This window comes from Lissotriton vulgaris, chromosome 10 (genome assembly GCF_964263255.1).
Source record: "Lissotriton vulgaris chromosome 10, aLisVul1.2, whole genome shotgun sequence".
NCBI classification, from domain to species: domain Eukaryota; kingdom Metazoa; phylum Chordata; class Amphibia; order Caudata; family Salamandridae; genus Lissotriton; species Lissotriton vulgaris.
In genome coordinates this window covers 786,183,141-786,202,994 of record NC_141698.1, presented here as the reverse complement: position 1 = coordinate 786,202,994, position 19,854 = coordinate 786,183,141, and the positions used below count along the sequence as shown (strand labels likewise).

The following is a 19,854-nucleotide window of genomic DNA, read 5'->3' as shown; positions in this document are numbered from 1 at the left end:
CCGATTCGGTAAGCACAAATGTAGGTGGCACACTTTACAGTGCCACAGGCCCTTAAGAGTCGGTATTTTACCACACAATCCTATTGTAAATGTACAGGAATTTATATAGCGCAAATCACCGAGCGGTTTCTAAGCGCTTGCTTAGGGAACCCGTCCTGGTATTCCCCTGTGAGATAACCTCGGCAGGGTATCCGCAAGGTGAAAGCCAGGCATCCCGCCACGAGGGGCCGTTGTGGAGATTAAGCAAGCTATTGCCCAGAGTTGCAGAGTGTGAACCCGTGAATCGAGTAGGCACCGGAGCGAGAATTGTCGAGACCATGGACATTTTTTTAGGACTCAAGACCCCGCCGAGCCGGGAATTGAACCCTGGTCCCGGGCTGACCTCTGCTTCCAGGTCTGCCTCCTCTAACCAGTGAGCCACACTTCTCCACTATTGTGTGGTAAAATACCGAATTCAGGTGTGCATGCACATCTGTGCATGCACACCTGTGCAATGTGACACACAGACATGCCCTTAGGGCATGCATGTCTGCCACATTGCACACAAGCCTGTACTTGGGGTGCTAGAGGGTGTCAAAGTGACACCCCCTGCACCCTTGCAGGATTCGGTATTTACTGATTCTGTAAATACAGAATCGGTATTTCCCATTGATTCCTATGGGCTTCAAAGCCCATAGGAATCAATGGGAAATACCGATTCTGTATTTACAGAATCGGTAAATACCGAATTTTACAGATTCGGTAATTCAGATTTTAAAATTACCTACATCTTCCCCCTTCCCATTTACAGATTCTTAAATACCGAATCGGTAAAATTTGGTATTTAAGAGTCTGTAAATGGGAATTACCTACATCTAGCCCCTAGCGTTGTACCAACAGACGCCAGGGCTAAGAAAAGAGCTGCTCCTGAACTGAACGAGTTAGCTAAGGCATTGGGACACTGGGACTGACGGCTGTGGAAGCCTCGTATGCATTGTATGTATCTTAAGACAACTTACCTGGCTGACCTAGTTTATCTGGCTCACTTTACTTGGCTGATTGGCTGTGATACCAGAGGAGAATTTGAATCTGAACTCTTGTTAAGAACCTGCTACTGGGCCAGCGGTGGTCTCTCCAAACCCGGCACATATAGGTGAAATAAAAGGTGAAGTTGTTATAAGGATGGGGAAACTTTTAACAGCACGCTCCAAAGCACGAATATGCCACCAGCAAGTCAAAGAACAGGCTGAAGCAACCAAGCGGGCTGGGATTGAAGCAGATAAGGCAGAGTTTTCTGGAGATGTTTCGGACAGTTCTGTGGAGGGGGAGGAGGAGTCTCTTGATGGTGCATCCACCATGCTCTCTAAATCTATTTTGTCCCATAATTCTGTGCAAGGGTTGCCGGGGGCTGCTGTGGATAAGCTGGGGGTGATTCAGCAAGCTATACAAAATGGTCTACAGGCTTCTAAAGAACTCAACTCTCCGGTGGCTCTCAAAATCACTAAACAGTTTCCTTTATTCGAGAAAAAATCAGTCACGTCAGGGCTTAATAGCACTGATCTGCCCACTATCAGTTTGATTCCCAATCCACGTCCAGATTCTTCAGCTGTAACTGCGCTAATGAGCACGACCTCCCTAACGCACTCAGACCATGGGATGGGTTTGGTGGATACAGCGGATACAGTCGTCACTAAATCAACCAATGCTTCTAATACTGGGCTCTCCAAAGAGAGACGCACACCGTCCGTGGACAAAGGAGACAAAGGAGCTGATATTTCAATTATTCCTATGGCAAACCAATCAGTGTGTATATCACCGAAGGCCCGATTTTGGGGTTAGACACTGAACTGCCTGGTGATTTTCAGATATCGGTCAAAGACATGTTAAATCTGATCTTGGAGGAAGTGAGGGAAATCAAGCAGTTTCAGAAGGCAGAGTTGGCCATCATTAACCAACGTTTGGATAAGATTGAAGATACAATCTCCTCCTTCCCTGCCTGTCTCCAAGAAGCAGAGGCTAGAGTTTCTGGTTTGGAAGACCATATGACGGAAGTTAAGAAAAAGGTTGAAATCATGTCCAAAACCTCAAAAGAACTTGAATCCAAACTTGATGATTTGGAAAGCTATAATAGAAGGTTGAATCTCAGAATAGTGGGAGTGCCGGAAAAAATTGAAGGTTCCGATATGGTGCAATGGGTGACGTCCTTCCTTCTTCATGAGCTTATTCCTGAGTTTAAAGGAGACCTTAAGACAACTCGTGCTCACAGAGTTCCAGGCCAGCCATTTCCTAACTCCTCACTCCCGCGGACGATCCTGGTGAATTTCTCGGATGTGAGAGTGAAAGAGACAATTCTGTCCAAAGCGTTTAAACAAAAGCAATTTGCCGCTAATCCTACTACCAAATGGCGGATTTTTTCAGATATGTCGGCGGCGGCAGCTAGGAGGCCGAAGGAATTCGTCAAACTTCTTCATTTATTTAAGGACAAAGGGGTCCAAGCCATGATTGCCCAACAATCGAAGCTCAAAGTGCTGGTGAAGGGCAAATTCTATATGTTGACGGATGTGGACGAAGCACAGGAACTACTTCGCCGGATCACAGACGATTAGCTTGGTTGGAGGGCTGTGACTCTCTCTTGTGTTTCCCTGCTCTGTTTATTGACTTATTACTGGCTTGCTGACGTTTCTGGATTAATATGAGGAGGGGGGTGGTCAGGAGAGGGGGATTCAGGTGGGTTAAGGGGTGCAACAACAAGGCACCTCAAGGTTAGGGGTTAGCGCCAGGTGGTCAGTGTGGGAAGGGGCAGTAGGAGTAGAGCAAGACCACGGGGCTGGGTTCAAGAGGGTGGGGTGGGGCATGGGTGTGGGGGGTAAAAAAGAAAAAATTGTTGAAGCTGGGTATGCTTATGTTTCTAGAAGGTCTCTTTTTTTTTACTTTCCAGTGTGTAGAGGAAGGATATTTGGGCAGAAATTGTTTAGGAGTCACTATCGCAAATTCTGGGTAATTCCGAATGTCTAGTGCAGAGTTTAAAATAATCTCTTTCAATGTTAACGGTTTAAATAATAGGAAAAAAATGCGAGCTATTGAGTCATGGATTAAAACGGAGAATCCATCAGTAATAATGTTGCAAGAGACCCATATCCCACTGGTAAAATTGAATGATTTTTGTATGTTTAAGATGTGGGCCTCTTTTCAGGGTTCTCATCCTCTACAGCATCACAGAAAGGAGTCGCTCTCTTTCTTAATCGGAATTTGGATGCAGAAATGATTCAGTCAGATGGGGGCGGGGTAGGTCGATGGTGTTGGGTGACTTGCTTAGTCAAGAATAGACAGAGACCAATTACGTTTGTTTGTTTCTATGCCCCAGTGGATGATAATCCTCAGGATTATGAAGATTTGTATCAATCATTATTTATGGTGAGAGGGGATATCATTATAGGGGGGGGATTTTAATATTCTTATGGATACAATGTTAGACTCCACCAGGGTCTCCAGAAAACAGCTCAAACCCAAATCATACAGGTCCATCATTAACAACATGACCACTCTGGATTTATGCGACCCATGGCGACTACAAAATCCCCCCAAAAAAGATTTTACCTGTTGGTCGGGCAGGTTCAAATCATCCTCTCGCATTGATTTTTTTCTGGCCTCCAGGCAACTAGCATTTTCCTTTCAGAAAATTTGCTATAATGTTTTTTCCGATCATGCGTTGCTAGTTAGTGTGTTTGCGTTAGGTGAAGATACTAGAGTCCCTAAGAGATGGGTATTCAGTAAGGCCCACCTCTTGGACACGGATTGGGTTACCTTACTTAAATCAGAGATAAATTCTTTTATTGCTCGTAATTCTGGCACGGCCCGCTGCATATTATAAGCATTCATTCGTGGGATTGTGATTAGCAAGGACGCAGCTGAGTGGTCCGTTATTAGGGAATCTAGAAACTTACTGCAACAGAAAATTCAGACTCTAACTCAGCAACGTCCATCTAATCCGTCAAATCAGGTCCAAAGTCAATTAAATGAAGCAAAACGTGAACTTAGTTCAAATTACTTTATACAAAGCGAAGAAGCCTTTCGTAGACATTCACAAAAAATCTACGAGGAAAGCAACTTTACTGGTAAACTTTTAGCCTGGCAGGTGAAAGAGCAAGCCGCTGCAAATCAGATCCGGTCTTTAAAATGTTCTAATACACATAGGGAGGTATCACAGTCGGCAGCAATAGGCTCGATTATGTTTACGCATTACCAACAGATTTATAGTCAACAGCAAGATATAGATTCCCTAAAGCTCTCTAATTTCTTGGAAAGGTACGAGATGCCCCAACTTCCACACGTAGATCAAAATATTATGACAAGTGTACTTTCTAAAGCAGAATTAGAATTGGTGGTCAAGGAGTTACCGATCGGTAAAGCATGTGGCCCGGATGGGTTTCCTGCTGAATTCTTTAAGGTTTTTTTCTGCTTTTTCTGATTTGTTGCTACAATTATTGAACTCTATGATGGCAGGGGGGCAAGCTCCAGACTCTTTCCATGAAGGCACTGTTGTGAGCTTTCTGAAGAAGGGTAAAAATTCGAAAGACCCTAACTCATACAGACCTATCACACTTCTGAACACGGATTATAAAATCACTACCAAATTATTATCAATTCGTTTCAACACTATTGCGGCAGGTCTTATTCATCCCGATCAGAATGGTTTTATTGCTGGTCGTCAATTAGGTACTAACACACATTTTTTAGTGGAGGCTTTAGATTTTTTTCAGACAAAGAGCATTCCGGCATTAGTTTTCTTTTTAGATGCAGAAAAAGCTTTTGATTTTGTAGTTTGGACAACCCTTTTCACTATTTTAGAGCACTTTGGAATTCCCTCACAAATCATTAGTTTAATCCGAAATTTATATTCTGGTGCTAAAGCCAATATAATCATTAACTCTGTTTCGGTGGGTTCAGTTGCAGTCAAATGTGGCACCAGGCAAGGCTGCCCTCTTTCACCTTTTCTTTTTGCTTTTTTTATTGAGCCACTTGCTGTTGCAATCCGTAATGCGGTGAATGTTGCCCCCGATCAGTTCTATTGCCAAAATCAAACTTTACGCCGACGATGTCATGTTATTGATTAAACCAGATATTCAATCCCAGACCCCTATGTTACAAATTTTTGAAGAATTTGAAACCCTAGGTGGGTATAGGATTAATAAAAAAAAGACCGAGATTTTGGTTTGTGGAGGTTCAGACCCAGAATTACACCCAGACTTAGTCATATGTATTAACTCAAGACCTAAGCGGTACTTAGGGGTGCTTTTTTCTGTTTCAGTTCTAGAGTTATATTCACTCAATGTTGATCCTCTGGTTCATAGGGTTTGTTCTATGTTTGCGAAATGTAATTTGTTGCCATTATCAATCTTGGGTTGTGTGGCCCTGATTAAAATGTCAGTACTTCCGCTCTTTAATTTTTTATTCTCAACCATTCCTTGTTTGTTGCCTGGCACGTTTTTTTCATGAATAGAATCTCTGTTTTCTGTTTTTTTATGGGGGAAAAAGACGCCTCGTATAGCAATAGGGACACTTTATGTAGATTCAGAACAGGGCGGTCTTTCGTTACCCAATATCAAAGACTACTACAATGCATACTTTGCACAATATTTGAATAGATTTAAAAGTGGAATACAGGGTCTGGAACTATTTATTAATTACTTTTTTGACCAAATTTGTTCTGAGGCACAAATCCCTTCTCCTCTTCAAGTTCCTAAATCTCCAAAACTCGTCAGATACAAGATAATGAATTGGTTTTTTTAAAAGACGGGATGCCATGCTCAAAAGATATTTTCTTCAGCAGTTTGATTTATTGACTCCTTTACTTTATGTTTTTGCTTATATAGGGATTAAAATTAAGCCAGAAGTTGTATTGAACTGGTACCGTGCGGGCTTCAATACATTATCAGATTTTTTAAAAGAGGTATCATGGCTCAACCAGGGAGAGATGTCACGTCTAACGCAGGGACATTTTTTGCTATTAGGATCCTATAATTTGATTTATAAAACTTTGATACAAATTGATCTTAGGCATATTAGTACGCCCCCTCAGCTATGGTATGATCTATTTTCAATAGTGTTGACTAGGAAACCAGGGGATTGGAAATGGTGCCTAGCACAAAGTATCGAATTGGATCTGAGCTCTAAAGCATTTAAAAAGTGGCAGGATCAGGAAAACTATTGTATGTCCCCTAATACCTGGAAGACCATAAATAAGCTGAATTTTAGTGTATTGAGAGGCTCGAATTGGAGGAGAATGTTATTCTTTAGTAAATGGTTGCTATGCCGTACTCCGGCTGCTATAGCTAAGATATATACGACTGCTTCTGCCAACTGCTTTAGATGCCAGCAATTTGCCCCCACCAACTGGTCCCACATAATGGTGTACTGTTCTAATCTTCTATCATTCTGGGAGGACATTTTTTCTTTTCTTCAAACGCACTATAAGATCAGTATTTGTTACAACGTTAAATTAATATTGTTTGGTTATGATGCCGATGTTGAATTTGGAGACCAGCTGGTTAAATTGGTGTATATCATGATGGCTGTTGCTAGATCCTTGATACTTCAGAAATGGCAGTCAACTGAGGTTCCTGTGTTAATGGCATGGCTGCAAAAAATGAAGAACGTTAGGAAGAATGAACTTTTGTATGCACAAAGAGTAGGAGGGACAAGAAAGTTTGAAAACATTTGGAGATCTTTTTTTGATTGAGTATAGACCAATGTATTTTGTTTTTTTTCTTTTCGTAGGTTTTTGCTATGTCTGTGGTTTATGATATTATGTTTGCTCTTACTCTTTCAGTTGTTTTTGTACCTTCTGTGACTATGACCTTATGAACTTCAATAAAAAAAAGTATTAAAAAAAAAGAACAGCAAATTCTGATTCATGTATGATTCTTCATAGGGTGCATGAATGTGCGGTACAAGGAGATTGGCAAATTCATTGCAGAATTCGCTCGTCAAGCCTTCAAGTTCTGGTGTCTTACCTTTGGGGATTGTGCGAATAGCATCCTTTATGTCCTCTAATTTAATAGGTTGAGCAAATTATTCTTATTGGCCAGAAAATAGAAATGCCAATGCGACATCATCTAGGTAGTCAGTGATGTCCCCTGCATAAGCACTGTTTTGTATGCTGTAGAGGCCTGTATAGAAACAAGAGAAGTTTGCCAGGATTTTGAGGGGTGTTATAGTGGTCTGTCCCCTCAGGAGAGGTATTTTTAATGATGTGGGCGTGATGCCAGGGCGCCTTCAGTGTGGCAGCCAGATTGCGCCCCGGGCACCCCCTCTCTCCATATGTCATGGCCATGTGGCGCCGAGACAAGTATTGCAGCTCCTTTGCCACAATATCATTAAAGTTCGTATTCTGCTAATGAATGGCAGCAAGAGTATTCGGTTGCGGATCCGTTTCATAATCTTCCTCTAGGGTCTGTAGCATGCACTCTATGTTCTGCAGTTGTGTATGGATTGATTTCAGGATGCCAGTATGCGTGCTGATGCAGATCCCCCGATGGTGACCTTGAAAGCTTATAACATAACACTCACACTAAGAGGTCAAACAGGAAGTATAAATTACAAAATAAAAATCTATCCTACACTACTTCCAAGGATATACAGCTCACACAGAGTATAGGGTAGCAAGGTGCACGAAAAAGAAGAAAAGGTTGTGGCAAGTGGGGGCACAACAGGTGTTTGGATGAAAACCCTCACTCACCCGAGGGTGACATGCTTCATCATTGGGTACCTCTACACACTGGGACCGCAAGGTAACCAGTGCGAGCTACAACTTCCCCGCAGAAAAGGAGCATGAGTGTTTTAAGGAGCACGTCAGTGTAAAGTACCTCTTCGTTGGGGCATGGTGAGAGCCGTAATCACTATTTATTATTACGTTTGTTTGATCACTATTGTGACATTTTGTTTTTGAGGCAGGCCGGTTGTCCTTATTGCGGCACCAGTACTTCATTTACACCATTATCATGGAGGCCCCTTCCTTTAAACAACATGTATTCCAAAGAAGTAGTTTGGCTGAGTGTTGATTACGATCACTTGCACTCTGATCTCTTGCTCCTCCATCCCAGCCTGGAGTATTTTGGTGGACTGTTTACCATGCCAGTCCATCAATGCGACCGGTTGAGGACATGGTTTAGGTATGTGTTCCTGTACTATTGTGTATTGGCTATGGTCATCCATCAAGGTGTGGGTGATAGAGAAGGAAGCCCTTTTCATGACCCCCCTCAAATATGAGGAGTAGGAGGAAGCTATCTTGTGTGCTTCCCAGGATACCTATTGTGTGTTCAGCCTGTTATGTTAAATGCGTCTCCTGCAGAATCACAACATGGACTTTGTGGTGATCTAAGTAAGCCAGCACCTGGCACACTCTATTTTAAGAGTGAGACATAACTTGGGGTGAGTCTGTCATAGTGTTGCAGAGGGCAGAGAATAAAGTGTAGTGCAGCAAGTGTGATGCATGGTCCACAGATTTGCCAAAACAGTTAGCAGTGTTATAATGGCAACAAAACCAACAGAAACCTTTGCCATCCTCCACCCACATCGGCATCCCAATCCTGCCAAGGACATTCCGACAACCCAAAAAGAATAACAGAAAAGTATATATGGACTCATATGTCCCGGTACACACCACTACCTCAGACATCAAAAATATGCGAGGTGCTCCTGCAGAGGGGCTACCAGAGACCCAACCCAACCTCAATAAGCCAGAGGTGGCTGGCAGAGGACACTAGTTGTCCGATCATAGCAGCTGAGTGAGAAGTTGAAACAAAACCAAGGAAGATCATCTGCACTGATCCAGGGCGCGCAATGCCCCAGATCAGGACTCATGCACCAGGACTCTCAATCAGTCTAGCAGGGCGTAGTGCAGAAGGAGCCAAGAGTTCAATGTTCATTGCCCTACATAGCATACTCAGATTGGTTTCTTCAGCATGATGTTAGCATTTTAAGAAGTTCCATCGCTGCCTTCGCAGTAGAAAATATCTTCTGGTGTCCGCTGTGGTGGATACTGAGTTGCACCTGGTAGAACATGGTGTAGGTTTTTCCCGCTTTTTGTAGTTGCTTCATGATGGGCAGAAATTTGCTGCGGGCTGATTGCACTCCCACCATGAAGTAGGAAAGATGGCCACATTGTTTCTCTGAGAAGTGATGTCCCCTTCATATAAGCCAGCTGGAGGACCACAAACCAATCTTTATAATTTAGTAGCTTTGTTATGATGGGATGTGGAGAGGCCCGTGAAGTCAGGCACGCCATGAGAGAGCCATGCAGGGCTGGATTGGCTACCGGGCGTTTTGATGTGCTGCCGAGCTGGGGGCTAATTTCACTGTGGTGGGGGCTGATTTCGTTGATTGAGACCTGCATGTGATTCAAAATAAACATAGCAATATTCATTTTTTTCACAAACATTTTTCAGGTACACGCAGGTCCCCATCAACAAAATCAGCCCCCAGCTCGGCAGCACACCAAAATGCTTGGTAGCCAGTCCGGCCCTGGAGCCATGAGAGAGTGATGAGCCCTCTTCACCACGAGAAGATGTGAGAGATTTTCGGAGCCAAAGAGAGAGGTGAACATAGTTTTTACATAGGTCTACAACTTGCTGGTGTTGTTGGATTCAGGGATACCAGTAATTTGTAGGTTGATGCGGCAAGAGCATGCCTCTAAATCTTCATTCTTGGCTTGAATACCTGTGAGGACCTTTTCCATATTCAAACATTTAGTAGAGACTGCTTATAGATCATCCTCTGTGGCGGGATGCTTTATTCTGCTGCTGCTATGCAAGCTCTTTGTTTATCTAACTTCATTGTCATATGATTGATCAATGCTTTAATCCAGTGTGTCAATTTTACCATTAATTGATGCCAGGCTCTGCTGCATGGCCTACAGCTTTGCATCAAGTGTGGATGCACTTGAGTGTACAGGGTCTTGCTTTGGGTCCGCCCGGTCATCATGCAGGGGTTTAGCGGCTCATTTAGTGTCAAATGTTAGGCGAGTTTAGCCCCTGTCCACCTTCCCCATGTCCTCATCCTAGTGCAATGCAGGGCAGATGGTTACTGGTATTTGCCGCATTTAGTCAGGCCTGTGACTCACCTGGCTGTCCAAGGAAAAAGCCTAACGCTCTCTGTGGGTATCGTCAGCGATTACAGGGGACCAAGAGAGGGCTGCTCTGTATGGTTTTTCCCTCAGGGCCAAAGAAGTCAAGCACCCCCATGCAGCATCAGCCCAGCCACCGGGAAACAATGCAATGCAGGGCGGTTTACTGAAGGCTGCAGTTACCTAATGTACTCACATGGTGCTCTGGGGGAGGGGCATCACTTTGGATGCCTATGCGGGAAATCCGGCTATCCAGGCAGAGTCTGCTAACCCTGGCAGGATGGGGCACAGTGCACGCAAGTCCTACAGGACACCTGCCTTCCCCTTGATATTTCAGCTCCACCTCCAGGAGAGTCCCTGCCTAACTCCTAGTTGAGCTGGGATCTCAGCCATCCCAGCATGGCAGGAATCCTCCAAAAGGTCCAATCTGCCCTGCATGGGCAGAGCGGATCGATTCGGCCTCTCTCAGACCACAAGGTCCACATGGCAAGCTGTTCCTGGCATGGCAGACAGGGCCCCCGCAGCCGGCTGCACAGCTTCAGGCATGTCCCACGTTTTGGCGGTCACATCCCTTGGGTAGGCAGTCCTCAGCAGGAAGGCTCTGATATCAGCAAGCGGCACCTTCTAGGCCCCTTGATGCTCCAAATGCAGTCTCTGCTCCAAGCGCTAACCCGCTCATAGGCACAGCCTCAGGCCCCAATCTGCATTGTATTGTATTGTATTGTATATTAGATTTATATAGCGCTTATCACCCAGGGGTCTCGAAGCGCTTGCTTTGGGAACCCGTCCTGGCTTTTCCCTGTGAGATAGCCCCTACAGGGCATCCCCAAGGTGAAAGCCAGGCATCCCGCCGCGGGGGGCCGTTGTGGAGATTAAGCAAGCTGCATGGAGTCTGGAAGAAGTATCCGGGAATTTTGGAACGATTGGATTCCCATGGCACTCCTCACTGAAAGTCCCCTAGAACAGGGATGTAATTGGGTGATGTGGCAGGATAATGGGCAAATGATAGCTCCCGGCAGGCTGAGCAGCACTAAGGTGTGGCCATCTTACCGTGGATCCATTCCCATTCCCATCCGCATCGGAATCGGGCCATAAATAGAAGTTTGGACTGCTTTCAATTTAGGAATATCACTGTACAGTTGTGAGCAGTATTCACTAACATATCTTAATTCCCAAGTCAGCTTATTAGTTCACCGTTCCAGCTGCCCATTGTTCAGACTTAAAATGAGCCATAATGTCGTACATCGGAGCACGTATAACGGTGGAAATATGTATCTTAAAGTGGAAGTTGAAAAGCCTATTAGACCTCTTCCTGGGTAGCAGGAGAAAATCCTCCATAATCAGAGTTTTCCACCAGGGCAATCTACTGTTTTCTAGCAAAGTGGCTAAATGCTCCATAGGATGTGACAGTTGGTACAGAAAACTCAGCTGTACCATTAGACATTGAACATCCCAGGCTACATTTTCAGCGCCCACATGCCTAGTATCCCTGCATGTGAAGAACTGAACACGTACCTTTGCGAGAAAGTCCTCCTCACTTTCTAGGGTAATCTTTCCCGAAAGTAACTAAACCAGGCGCGGTGGAAGATCTGTCACTCTGGATCGGGAGTTGACACACAGCCATGGGTGGCAAAGAGACTGCAAACAATGTGGATATGTTGCAGGAAATGTGCTACTTAACCTGTCAGTCTCACAGTGGAGTCATCATTACCTGCTACTGATCAGGGACTATGTTTCAAGTTTCACATTTGTCAGACTGCACCAACATTCGATCCGCACACTTGTAAAAAATGCCAATGCTTTATTTTCAAAGCAGTTTGGGTAATTTGACACTGACTTGCAAAGCATGTGTCTAGACACCTTAGCATTCTCCCTCAATTAAGTAACGTTGATCTAAAACTGCAGCACGAGGTATACAAATAACAGCTACGGGATGCAGGGTGATCTCTTATAGGATGTCCAACAAGACAGACGTTGCATCAAGAAGCCCTTTTGTTGTGTTCTTACCTGTGAACATCCTGGCGCACTGCACACAAAAGGCCTCTCCTCCTCCAAATTCATTGCCGAGTCTTCATAAATCTAAATGTTTGAAAAAAAGAAGTCGAGGCATTACTTCCACTGGCAAAAAAAATAGCAAACTTCAATATTTAATTTTATTTTTATGGTCCAAGAAAACACAATAAATGTATACATAGCACATTGACAAGCTCTGCAAGACGTAATCGTATGTACAGGCTCCCTGCAGTCCAAAGTGCTATTGTTCTTCCTTATGAATATGTTTTTGAAAGGGCTACAAAAGTCATCAGAGTCGATAGCAGCGACACTTTTTATAAAATTTACACATCTGCCCTGTTATCATTAGATAAGACTGTCAAAGATGGCGGGCTGGTGTTTTTTACTTACAATCAAACTCTCGTCAGGGGTAGGAAGAGCTATATAAATAACATTTTTCGTCATCATAATAACTTCTAAAAACCTTGTTAACCCCTGGAACTCAGGACCAGATGTGCAAAGCTGTTTTGAGGTCACAAACGGGCTGATTCGCAGAATCAGACCGTTTGTGACTTGAAAAAACAGCTTTTTTGAATGTACAAAAAGCAAATTGTGATTCTGTAACTTATTACTGAATCACAGTTTGTGTTTACGACCCTATTCCAATTCAGCATTTGGAAGGGGCCTGTTCAGAGTGTACCTTCCAAATACCAAATTGCAGTGATAGTTATGAATGTTTTGCGACCGAATTCCGGTTGCAAAACAGTAATACTTGCCCACCAATTCAAAATTGGTGGTAACCCATTGGCAAATGGGTAGAGGTACTCAATCTGAAACATTTCATTTTCTTTTTTTGAAATTCATCCCCTTTTCTTTTAAGGAAAATATACAGCATTTAAAAAAAAGATTGCTTGTTTAAAAAACAATCACAGACATGGTAAACCCATGCAGGCCACCATATCCGTGATGGCCTACATGGGTTAGGATGTGACTCCTAGTGTGTCACAAGTTGGCTGTGACTCCTAGTGTGTCGCAAATTGTGATCGATCTCATGAATATTCATGAAACAGGTCGATTTGGGGTCCACTAAGAATCCCTATTTTACAAATAAAACTGTCATACAGATGTTTCAACTTTAGGAACAGCGATATCCAAATCACAATTTAAAATTCGCAATTACTAATGGCCCCATGGGGCTTATTTACAAAGCTATTTTGTAAATAAATAGCTTATTTACAAAGCTATTTTGTAGATGCAACGACTCTGATTCACAAAATCAGAGGCTTTGCTACTGGAAAATAGGTTTTGAGTATGCACAAAGCCAAATTACATTTGGTAACTCAAATAATGATTTGCAAATCAGAAGGGGCGTACTAAGGGCCCGATACACAGAACTAACTTAAGACAAAATCCTAAACTTACTACCATTTTGTTTTTCACAGAAGGCATTTACTCATTTTGGTATTCACAGAAGGCCCTTACTCATTAATGAGTAAGTGCCTTCTGTGAATACCAAATTGAGTAAGTTACTCAAAATGAGCAAGTTACTCAAAATGAGTACATTACTCATTTTGGTATTCACAGAAGGCACTTACTCATCAATGAGTAAGTGCCTTCTGTGAATACCATAATGAGCAATTGCCTTCTGTGAATACCAAAATGGTAGTAAGTTTAGGATTTTGTCTTGTTAGTTCTGTGAATCAGGCCCTAAGTGCATCCCTTCCAATTTATGATTGCTTAAGGTATGTATCCTATGTATTACACTCGAAACCTACTTGTAGGTAACCAAAACCACAAAGGAGGTGATAACTTATTAGGAAATGTGAAGTCGACCTAAGTGATCCTATCTCCTATGTGAATGTTGACAAAAACATTTGTAGGAGTAGGTAGTGATCCAAGGGAGCACTGACTGTTCCTAAACATTACATTTTTTAAATGCATCTGGTTTTTCTTAATGGAAAATGGGCTGTATTTAAAAAAAATGATTGTTCTATTTAAAATCAATCACAGACCCTATAGTCTACTGACCCATTAATCTTCATGAAGTAGGTCACATTGCCACTCACTCCAATGTGATATTTTAACTGAACGCATTCTTAGTACATAAGGCACTTATTCTATTTGTTACATGCAAGTTATAAAGTGAAGGTAGCATTATTAAATCTGCTGCTAGAGATTTCACACTGAACTGTTGAGTATTATTGCGAATGGTATACCCTTGTAAACTAATAACAAATGGAATAAAATAAGCTACCACTCATTCCTTCCATGCTAACATCCACCTCCATCTGTCCTGAAATTGGCGCTTGCATGATCTATAAGCATCTGTAGGAAGAGGATAAGGTGATAGCCAGCTGCACATGTGACTCACGAAGAAGACGACGGTGGGTGTGACAAGAACCAAAGTCAAGTTTTGCAGTACTGAACGGCGCCACCCGCTCCTAGGGGCGTGGCGCCCTTAGTGGCATCCGGGGCGGGAGCCAGCAGAGACGTCCTCGAGGCAGAAACAGGACAGGGAAGAGCCAGCAAGATAGAAGGGAGGCATGACCACGTGAGACAACCACGTGAGCCTAACGTCATCAGGAAGGCAGGGTCAACCCTCCCTCCCCCGAGGGTACAAAAGCCTCGGGGGAGGCTGAACTAATCCTCTTTGTCCTTTCTCAACAGCTCCAGCGGCGTAGACCAGCAAATAATTACCCACCCACCCATCCCTGCAACAAGGAAGAGAATGGCGGGGTCCCAGGCAAGAAAAGGGTGTGGACTTCCTTTTTGGTATGGACTGGCTGCCCATGGAAAGGGCAAGCAGTCATTGTAGGGCTCTGGGCTGGCGGGAGAGGGGGGACTGACCTGCTGGTGGTCCTGACCACTCCTGCCCTACCCAAGATGCCGTGTATGTTTATAAACATTGGAGGGGGTATACCCCGGTATGGTTGTCACAAGTAGTGGCAGATTATTTACCTGCGGCTCTGTTGACCGGAGGGCGGTCAACTTAAGGAGAGCAGGCTATCTTGGTTGTGGCCTGCTGGCACAGCCCGAAGGACAAGCAAAAGGCCCCTTGGAAAGCGGGGCCTAAATATAATGGCAATGTATAACTTTGAGATTATTTTAATGTTGTGGTGTTGATAACCAAGTATTTTAAAGATTTACCTTAATCAAGATGAATGAAGGATTAATGGCACTGCTTGAAGTTTTAATAAAAGACTACGCGGTGAACGACAACAACCTGCTTCATGTCTTTTATGGGGGGGAGGGCGACTCGCACCCGGTAGGCACACTATTACAAGTGCCCTGCTAGCATAGAATATGGGTAATGCTAGACCTGTGCAAAATTAATACAAAAGCCCGCTTCCCGAAATTTCATGAAAATGAGGTGAAATTAGGCAAAGGTGCATAAAACATTAAGGCTAATTATCTGTCTCGCATAACTTTGCCAGGCGGAAGCATACTGTGCAGGGAAAAGTGCTTGGAAAAGTAACTAAAGGCATTGTTTCAAGTGAAAATGTCTCCCATGGGTAAAAGGCAAAGCATTGGTACATTTTATGTTACATTACATTTTTTAATGTCCCATAATGAAAATAATGCCCAGGCCTCGTTCACACAGAGGCAATGCCTCAAGCACATGATGGCAAGGTTCGTACTTTGCAACCAAAGTCACCAATAGCTCTCAGAATGGGCACATGGTGGCATAGAAAAACTACAAGAATTCTAATAATGAAAAAAATTAAGTTACTAATTTATGATCCGTTACTGAGTTTTGTAAGGTACAATGCTCATTGTTTCCAATAGCCTCTCAGAGCTGTTGAACTTTAAAGCCTGGGATTGGCTTGGCCAACAAAAGCAAATCTACAGAGATTTGACTGCGCATCCAGATTGCCCATCTTCCTATGCATTGTCCATGGCCTCACGTTTTCTATAAAATATTGAATTTACAGGAGAACTAAAGTGTAAATGGACCTCTCTATGGCCTAACGGATACCTATGCACTGGGGCCTCAAGTGTGCAGGGGCCCGCTTTTGGTCTCCCACCTCTCTATGCCTTGGGGGAAGTCGGGGGAAGTAAAGTTTTTGAACCCCACCAAATTTGAAATGGCGACATCATTTTTCATTACACTACTGCTGGTCATCATTTCTCATTTTATTTTTTATTTTTTTATATAGCACCTGAATCGACCCCCGAAGGGGTATCCCGGCGCTGCAGACATGCATCAGGGGAGCTGAGGAACTGGATGAAGAACTGAGGTGGAAGAGGAAGGTCTTAAGGTGTTTTCTGAATTGGAGGTGGATTGGGCATTGTCTTAGGTACAAGGGAAGCTATTTCCAATAGAGGGGACCAAGGTGGGAGAAAGCCTTTCCTCCAAATCTGGCCCTCCTAACACAGGGGGACCACAAGAAGGGATTTGGTTCCAGAGTGGAGGGATCTGGAAGGTGTATACGGCATACGTTTCTCTGCAAGATAAGTGGGCCGAGATTGTTTAAGGCTTTATGGATCGTGCAGCAAACCTTACACTTGACCCGCTCGCGCACTGGGAGCCAGTGTAGTTGTTGGAGGAGAGGACGAGAGGCAATCCGGGAGGGGGCCTTTAGGACCAGTCGCGCCGAAGTGTTCTGAACTACCTGCAATCTGCATAATGAGGATTCATTTGCCGAGACCATTTGTCCCGGCAAATGATAATTTGTCATTGAGCCACTGCTCCAGGTGCAGCTCCTCTGCTATGGCGGAAGAGTGTCGTCCCACTGCCGAAAGGCAGCAGATTAAAAATAAAATTATAATAAAACTATTTTATGATAATTTAATTATTAACATTCTTCCCAGTCTGCCAAGTCGAGTACGGGGCGGGCATCCTCTCTATGCCAGCGTCGTCAGCTTGCGAGAAGGAGTGGTAGGTGCACTTTAAGCGCGCATGTCTGTTTGGCCGGCCGTCTTAGGCCAGCCAAACAGACACGCGCACTTAGCATTACTTCTCTAGGCCGTGTTGCACAGCCGAGTGGAGAACCAGCACATGTTCCCAGGCCCTAACTGATCGGCATTTCAGCCTGCGCAGGTAAATGACAACACTGCTCTCGTGTGAGAGCAGTGTCGTGATTGGGTGGGGATGGGAGCAGTGAACCATTGAGGCGGCGGGAGCAGAGGAGCACTGAGGCGGCATCCAGCAGCAGCATCAGGTAAGTCCTTTTATGTTTGTTTTTATTATTCCCCCCGACCCACTAAGTGTTATTGGCAGTAGCATCTTCTGCACTGGTCACCACTATGTTGCTTTACTCTGCCATGGGCTTACACAGACGTTGGTGCTTCTGCCACGGTCTGCTGCACTCGCGACTCTATATCTGCCAAATTCCGTGCCACCTTCTGCACTTTTTTGTGAGGTGAATAAGGATACGCAACCAGAAGCAAATGACTTTCCTTCTCTATGGATAAACATACATATTTAGTACTTCAATGTAGCTGGTGCCTAGCTGGCAGCTTTATTTATTTATTATTTATTATTTATTTCGAGTTTTGTATAGCGCATAGTTACCCTAGAGCATCCCAGCGCTTGTTCCAGAACAACAGAAAGGTAGCAATCAAGCGTACTCAAAGGCATCAGTTAGGAAAGAGAGGCGTTTTGAGGAGTTTGCGGAATCGGAGAAGACAGGTCTCTGAACGCAGACTCAGGGGGAGTGAATTCCAAAGAGTCGCTATATTCACGGAGAATCTTCTTCCCGCCCCCCCCCCACCCCACCCCCCCCCCCACCGTACGTGCCTTTTTAGCTTTAGTAGCACCAAACAGTTTACTGGCCTTTTACAGTTACATCACTTATTTCATTCAGACAGGGTAATGGACAGTACAATATGCATCAGCAGGAAGCCCACTTATAAATAAATGCATACATAAATTTGATGTCACTTTTATGATCCTGTTTTCTGTAGTACGACCCCGCCAGGTACATTCAAACTGTCATGTTATTAAAATATGTGTGGAATTATTTGGAACAAGAATGAAACTGTTTATTCAAGATAATGTTGAACAGATATTTGGCAGCATTGACCTTGCTGCTTTTGCGCATACTTACAGATTATTCTTGTTCAACCGGTGCTCCTATGGATGTGTTGAGTGGAATTTCATCACAAGTTTCCTATGGTCTAAGACTGTCATTCATCTCTTTCTCATCCTCTCAATAATTAAAATGAAGAAATGTAACATAATTAACAAGGTTCAGTTGGTAATTCACTCGGTAGCCTCACTGTCTGGGGAAAAATTCAGCATTTTTCATAATTCGTAGAAATATGCCTGAAACTCTTCTGTGAATTCCATTTTCGCAGAAGCAAATATACATGGATATATTCACTAATGCAAAAATCCCTTACCCAGTGGGAACGCATTTCTTAACAATTACTATTATTAGACAGGAAAAACTGTTTTCCTGTGAAACTTCTAAGCACTTCGCACCCTGGTAGGGTGATCTAGCAAGACAGGTATCTATACTGGTATTAACATTGAGGGGCTCTCCCAGCTCAACAATACCACATAATTCAGGGCACCTGGAATGAAGAGGAGCTTTGTTTACCAGAGAAACACACAGAAAACACTCCTTTAAGGTTCACATTAAACAAATGATTTGTCTCCTCCTCACATCCTTGCTTGCCACCAAAGAAGATAATCTTATTATTAGGCTTTCATTGCACGTGTGTTTATTTATTTATTGAGAGGCAATTAGAAATAAATGCTGCAGAACTGCTTCAAATTGCTGATCATCAGGAGGAGAGGGGGAGATTCAAGAGAGAAAGTAAAAGAAGGAAAGCAAAAACCCAGCCAAAGGAAGACAAAGATGTAAGCATGATCGTGTTCGCTGTGCAGTCCAAATGGAACATTCCAGAACCATAGAGGGATCAAAGAAGGAGAAAAGTGCGTACAATTGAAGGAGGAGTCCGGAAGCCATTAAGGAGCAAATGAGGGGAACAACAAGGAAAAAAGTTCTACAGCAGTGAACGAGGCTCCAGAAAGTTCTTAAAGTACGTTCTCAGGGAAGGTATGGCAGTCAAGGTTGATATCCAGTTCGTCTCTGAATTTGAAATGGTCCTACTGATGCCTGTGTGTAGAGGATAGCTTGGTTCATAATAATTATCCACAAATGATAATCCTTTTCCTTCCAAGTACTTTTATGTTGAGTGGTGCAATGATAATCCTGCTGTTCAGTGAAGATTTTAGGGATTGTGAAAGCTTGTGGCTTCAGAACAGTTTTGACAAGTATTTAGGGCTTTGGCCCAGCATGCTCTATAGGTAGTGCAGAGCAACTTGAAGGTTGTATGATGAAGGTAGCAGAGGGTTAAGTGTGCTCTGAAGACCTGTTGCTAGTCTCGCTGCTCGGTTCTGGACTGGTTGCAGTTGATGTGGGTAGTTTTTGTGAATGCCAATATGCATATTATTATAATGATCAAGCCAAGACAATACCAGTTCACTGATGAGGTCCACTGTGTGACAGAAGTTTAAAAAGGGTTTCACGTTGCAGAGTACACAGATGGATGTGTGTATTCCTTGTCACTGTGTTCACTTGGGGAGAAAAATACATTGTGCGAACAAAGGCAATACCCAGGTATATTGCTTTGCATACTGAAGAAGGAACTTCTCCTAGTGAGTCTAGCCATTTAAAAGGATGGTGACTTGGGTTGAGGTTGCCAAAAGGTAGAAGTTTAGTTTCAGATGTGTTAAGGCATACATTACTTAATTGCGTTCACTCTTGAATGGAAATGAGGTATGAGGTGATGTCTATTCTTTTGAGGTT

The 19,854-nt window shown here is 43.6% G+C and overlaps 1 protein-coding gene across 1 annotated transcript in view; it reads right to left on the bottom strand.

The window, feature by feature from the left end:
- CREB5 (cAMP responsive element binding protein 5) overlaps positions 1-19,854 on the bottom strand; it is a 1,158,307-nt gene that overhangs the window by 852,820 nt on the left and 285,633 nt on the right. Inside the window, exon 2 of the mRNA XM_086941709.1 lies at positions 12,110-12,181. Coding sequence (XP_086797835.1) covers positions 12,110-12,163 — 54 coding nt within the window. The 5' untranslated portion in view covers positions 12,164-12,181. The remainder of the gene's footprint in view (positions 1-12,109; positions 12,182-19,854) is intronic.